Source organism: Trachinotus anak, unplaced genomic scaffold (assembly GCF_046630095.1).
Source record: "Trachinotus anak isolate AG129_WGS33_773 ecotype Australia unplaced genomic scaffold, CSIRO_AGI_Tana_v1 ptg000015l, whole genome shotgun sequence".
Classification (NCBI taxonomy): Eukaryota; Metazoa; Chordata; class Actinopteri; order Carangiformes; family Carangidae; genus Trachinotus; species Trachinotus anak.
Window position 1 is genome coordinate 6,512,960 of NW_027273866.1, and position 5,197 is coordinate 6,518,156.

Sequence of the window (5,197 nt, forward strand, 5' to 3'; positions counted from 1 at the left end):
CACAGCCTGTGTTCCCACTTTATGTGACTGACTCAGCAACAAACTGCTGAGTAACCGATCATGCCCTCATAGAAAATTCAGCACTTTAGAAGCAGTAATTCATGATGCTGATGTTCCTCATCTTGCTGAGACTGAAAAATATGTTTCCCAAAAGAATGTCATCATGAGAACTGCTCATAATGTATAACCCCTCATTCCCTATTTCAATGATTTACTCTCACTCTATTTCTCTGTGGCTTTATGAGCTGCTGACAGCCACCTGACTGGACATACTGCAAGTCATAAGTGTAGACAGCTATATAAGAACAGCTCTCCGGGACAGCCCTACATCTCCTACAGGTGGTTACAGCTCAGACTTCATCGCACACATCAACATAGGGGAAGGTAAGCAGCTGCGGCACAGATAGACACACACACACACACAAACAGATGTGCACACACATTTCCTGTTGTGCAGGTGCACTAATGCAAAGACTCATAAAGATGAGAGAGAGTTTGGGGGAGGGATGAAACAGAGATTCAAAGAAACGGGGAAACAAAGCTGATGCTGTGGTAGTGTACATGTGACAACCAACGTCAGGACAGAAAATGTTTCTGAAACAAAGCTGAAGTGAAAGAGTTCAGTCGCAACCTGTACGGTTTCCTGCAAGTCATGGGGGATCTCTTTGCCTTTGCTGTTTGTGTGTCAGTCAGGATGAAGCTGCTGTTGGTTGCTGCTGCTGTTCTGGCCGTGGCCAGCTGTGCCACTATCTCCCTGGAAGACCTGGAGTTTCACGCCTGGAAACTCAAGTTTGGTGAGGCAGTAGTGATTCTTGTCTGACTGTGTTCTTTTCTTGTGGTCTTTTATCTTGTGCAGTAGATGCTGTGTGGTTGTATGCAGGTTACATGCAGGCCTAGATTTGGGTAGAAATGTGTTCTCATTTACACATAACTGCACATATAAATGTTTCAAGTGATTTGTAACATGTTTGTCAGTTAATTAAGGCAAATATCTTGAATTGAAAAGTATTTAATTGATTCATAATTTATCACTGATCATTTTCCTCTGTTCTCTTTCTGATTGTTTCCTTCTCTGACTGACAGGAAGGTCCTACCACTCTCCATCAGAGGAGGCTAAACGCAAGGAAACCTGGCTAAGCAACCGCAGAATAGTGCTAGTGCACAACATCATGGCCGATCAGGGCATCAAGTCCTACCGCCTGGGCATGACCTACTTTGCTGACATGGTAGGCAAAAAAGAAAAAAAAACAAAACACATAAATGGAGCTGTTTCTGGCATCATTTAGCTCTGAAATTTAACCACTTGTTAAATTTATGGACTAAGTCTGGACTGGAGTCGTTTGGTTGCTGGCAGCTTGTGAAGATACAGTGAAGGACATTTTGGATAAAGACCCTAGGAATTGACGCTCTGAATGTTGTCTCTCCTCACTAGGAAAATGAGGAGTACAAACGCCTGATCTCCCAGGGCTGCCTGGGCTCCTTCAACACATCCATGCCTCGCAAAGGCTCTGCCTTCCTCCGGCTGCCTGGAGTCACTGATCTGCCGAACGCTGTTGACTGGAGGGACAAGGGATATGTCACTGATGTCAAGGATCAGAAGCAGTGTGGCTCCTGCTGGGCCTTCAGTACAGTATGTAAAACCTCACTTGTTGTACCAGAAATTGCAGGTTTAATGCACTTTACACCAATGTTTTCTGGTAACAAGTTCACTTATCCCTCTTCCAGACTGGCTCTCTGGAGGGTCAGAACTTCAGGAAGACAGGGAAGCTGGTGTCTCTGAGTGAGCAGCAGCTGGTTGACTGCTCTGGTGACTATGGTAACATGGGCTGTGATGGAGGCTTGATGGACAAAGCTTTCCAGTACATCAAAGCCAACGGAGGTATTGATACAGAGGACTCCTACCCTTATGAGGCTGAGGTAAACAGAAAAGTCATAACATCTAAATGCAGTTACTCCATACAGTCTAATTACAGTCAACTAATTGTCATTATCATGATAAAAACAGACTTGGAGCATGTTGTGTGGGTTGTGTGAATTTTAGTCCTACCTGTGAGAGATGTACTATACTGCCATCCTGTGGACATAATGTATTTTACAACTTGACCCTGGCAGCCTTTCAGCACAGGGACTACAATAAACATTTTATAAAAGTAAACCTCAAAAGTCAAATCTGTCGAGAATACAGCAATAATAGAAATTGTCCTGTTCTTTGATTTATGGCAGATGTAAATGATGTGTCAACATGGTAAATCTTCGAAATAAATAATAAATATTGTCTCTGAATTAGGATGGAGAGTGCCGTTACAACCCTGCTACTATTGGTGCCAAATGCACAGGCTACGTTGATGTGACACAAGGCGATGAAGATGCCCTGAAGGAGGCTGTGGCCACCATCGGACCTGTGTCTGTGGGCATTGATGCTTCTCATGCATCCTTCCAGCTCTACGAATCAGGTAAACCGTCTGATAGTATCCTTATCGAACATTAGAAGACATCAGAAATACACTTTTTTTAATCTATCAATGTTTCTGTCTCATGTGTGTGTGTGTTTCTAGGAGTGTATGATGAGCCAGAGTGCAGCAGCACAGAGTTGGACCACGGTGTACTGGCTGTGGGATATGGCAGTGAGAACGGTCATGACTACTGGCTGGTCAAGAACAGGTGAATACCCATAGAGTTCAAATAGTTAGCTGCTCTCCTGTTAACAGTCACTGAAGCAGTGTTACAGCCGAGACAGTGAGCTAAGTCAAGACATCTTCTTTAGAGCTGCCAAAAACAAGTGAAACTCAGCCAGGATGTTGTCAGCTTCTTAAATCTCATGTCATTATTAGTTATTACAGTCACATCATTTCTGTTAGAAGACCGAACATGTGTTCTCTAAATGCTGCTGTGGCTTCTGTGGAGACAGTGATTCTGTTTTATATTCAGCAGCAGAATATAGTTGATAATATACAGTGCTGTGTTTCTGTAGCTGGGGTCTACAGTGGGGAGACAAAGGATACATCATGATGACCAGGAACAAACACAACCAGTGTGGCATTGCTACTGCAGCCAGCTACCCCCTGGTCTGAGCAGGTGAGAAGAAACTCTTCAAGGTGTGTCCGTGTGTGTGTATGTATGTTTGTTTGTGTGTGTGTCTACTGTGAATTAACTGGTTGTTGATCGTGCTTATTTGACTTTCAGGTGCAGGACTTTCCTCGGTGAGGAAGAGAGCAGCAACACATAATTTACTTTAATTTCATAAAGAAACTGAGTTATGGCACAAAATGTTCTGTTGTTGTTCTGTGGGAGCGAGTGGGGTCTAATCTGAGAGTCTCTCTGTTCCCTAGTGCACTTTTAATGTAAAAAAAAATATATGAAGATTGTAAATAAATGACATGAAATGTTTTACACTGAGAAATAAAAAAATAAACATTTATGTACGATTTTGTTGGTTTTTACTGTTCACTGTTGCTGTGTCTGTGCTGACATTCTGTGGCTTATAAATAGTGCAGTGTTTTTCAGTCATTTGTTGCCATGACACAAAGGTGAGGAGGTGCTGCTAAACACAGAATAATAAATATGTTAATACGTTACTTGTACTTGTTAAAGACACGTTGGTTTGAGGTGCTGAGCAAGTCAGCACTTTTTAACCCATTAGCTCAGTTTCTCAACCTCATTTTAGGTCTCATGGCAATTGCAACTACAGTTGCTCATTTGCCATGTGAATGTGATATACTGATATATACCAATACTATTTTATTTGTAAGCGTGTGTAGGGATCAGCAAGTGAATTATATGTATTATTTTTTTATGTACACATTACGTTGCTGCTTTAGACTAATATAATGTAGACGTATTAATGTGAAATTCAGTTTATCCACCTTTACTAAAAATATATTAGGAACACAGGTGGTACTGGTAACATGTTTTGTTGTCTCATTTAGGCATAGTAAGTGAAAGGTCGGTAAAAAAAATAAATCTCCCTCGCTACATCTTTGCAAACCACAACAGGTACTAGGATGTGGCTTGTTGCTACAGTCATATGCAGACGTACAGGATCAGTCTTGCAGCTGGTGCAATGAAATTACTGCACTTCAGGGAAACTGTGTTAGGAGGTTCAGTTGTCTCCAGTGTCTCCCACTGTGTATTTACATGATTTATAAAAACGATACATCTCAAATGTAAAAATTTCAACCTCATCAAGAATCCCAGTGTACATGAAGTAGCTTTAGCTTCTCACACAGTAAATTTATCAAACTGTTTGCCCTCTGTCAAGACTTATGTTTTTAACAATAAATTGTGCTCTGTGCAAAACCGTATAAAAAGGGCTTTTAACGTTACCGATATACTTGCTTTATTCATAGTTTTTCAAATATGTGTGCATCAAGTTGAATGGGAACTTTGCTTGAAGTTAGTTAAACATTTATAGATAAAATGTTTTTGATTTCATCCTCATATCAGAGCTTCAATGCTTATACCAGTTTCGACAAACATGAATTATTCACTAAAAACAACAGTGTTTATTGTTCAAAAAGTCTGATGTTCAGACTCAGATGCAGCCTCTGATGCTGATGTAGCCGCATGCAAACCTCAGGCAATAGTTGAAAGTGGTGGGTAGAGAGTTTCAGAAGTGGAAAATTCCTTTTGGTAAAACATTATCTCCTCTTTAGTGTTTTCTGCTGTCCTTGTAGCTTTTGTTCACATGGAAAGTGTTTTCTGTTCTTTTTTTTTAATCATCTCAGATACAGTTTTACTTTCTTTAGCATTCTGTGGTTTGTAAAAGGTTATCTCAGACTCATTCTTCATATGAATGTAGGGGCACAGACAAAGAGGAGGTAAGAGTGAAAGGAGATCTGGCTGGAAAATGTGAACATGTAGTGAAACACAATGACAGAGCCAGTCTGAAATTATACACTTTTGTGGTTGAAACTCTTGTCTGATGTGGTAAAAAGCCAATATGGATTTTAAGGACATATCTCAGAGGCAGGTATTTTGACCTCTATTACCGGCAACATATTTTACAGACTGTCTTTTGCTCTCAAGATCATCCTCTCATCACATCATCCCATCCTGACACTTGATCCACTCCAATTCTTGACAATTGGTTTCCATATAAACTGTGATTACGACACAGCAGAAAAGGAGAAATGAAGGAAATGTATTTGTATTCTCATCTTGCAAAATCACTGACAGAATACTAAAACGCTTTATCGTT

At 40.7% G+C, this 5,197-nt stretch overlaps 1 protein-coding gene across 3 annotated transcripts; it reads left to right on the forward strand.

Moving 5' to 3' along the window:
* Positions 1 to 246: 246 nt before the first annotated feature.
* ctsl.1 (cathepsin L.1) lies at positions 247 to 3,418 on the forward strand. 3 transcript variants are annotated; one of them, XM_071498742.1, is made up of 9 exons: positions 247 to 384; positions 690 to 794; positions 1,084 to 1,226; positions 1,433 to 1,630; positions 1,726 to 1,917; positions 2,288 to 2,453; positions 2,556 to 2,661; positions 2,972 to 3,095; positions 3,184 to 3,418. In XM_071498742.1, the coding sequence occupies exons 2-8, from the start codon at positions 695 to 697 to the stop codon at positions 3,069 to 3,071; spliced, it is 1,005 nt and encodes a 334-aa protein (XP_071354843.1). In that variant the 5' UTR covers positions 247 to 384; positions 690 to 694; the 3' UTR covers positions 3,072 to 3,095; positions 3,184 to 3,418. The 3 variants fall into 3 exon arrangements, with proteins under 3 accessions (XP_071354843.1, XP_071354842.1, XP_071354844.1); XM_071498741.1 differs by having other exon boundaries at positions 2,972 to 3,075; XM_071498743.1 differs by having other exon boundaries at positions 329 to 384; positions 694 to 794; positions 2,972 to 3,075.
* The last annotated feature ends 1,779 nt before the right edge of the window (positions 3,419 to 5,197 follow it).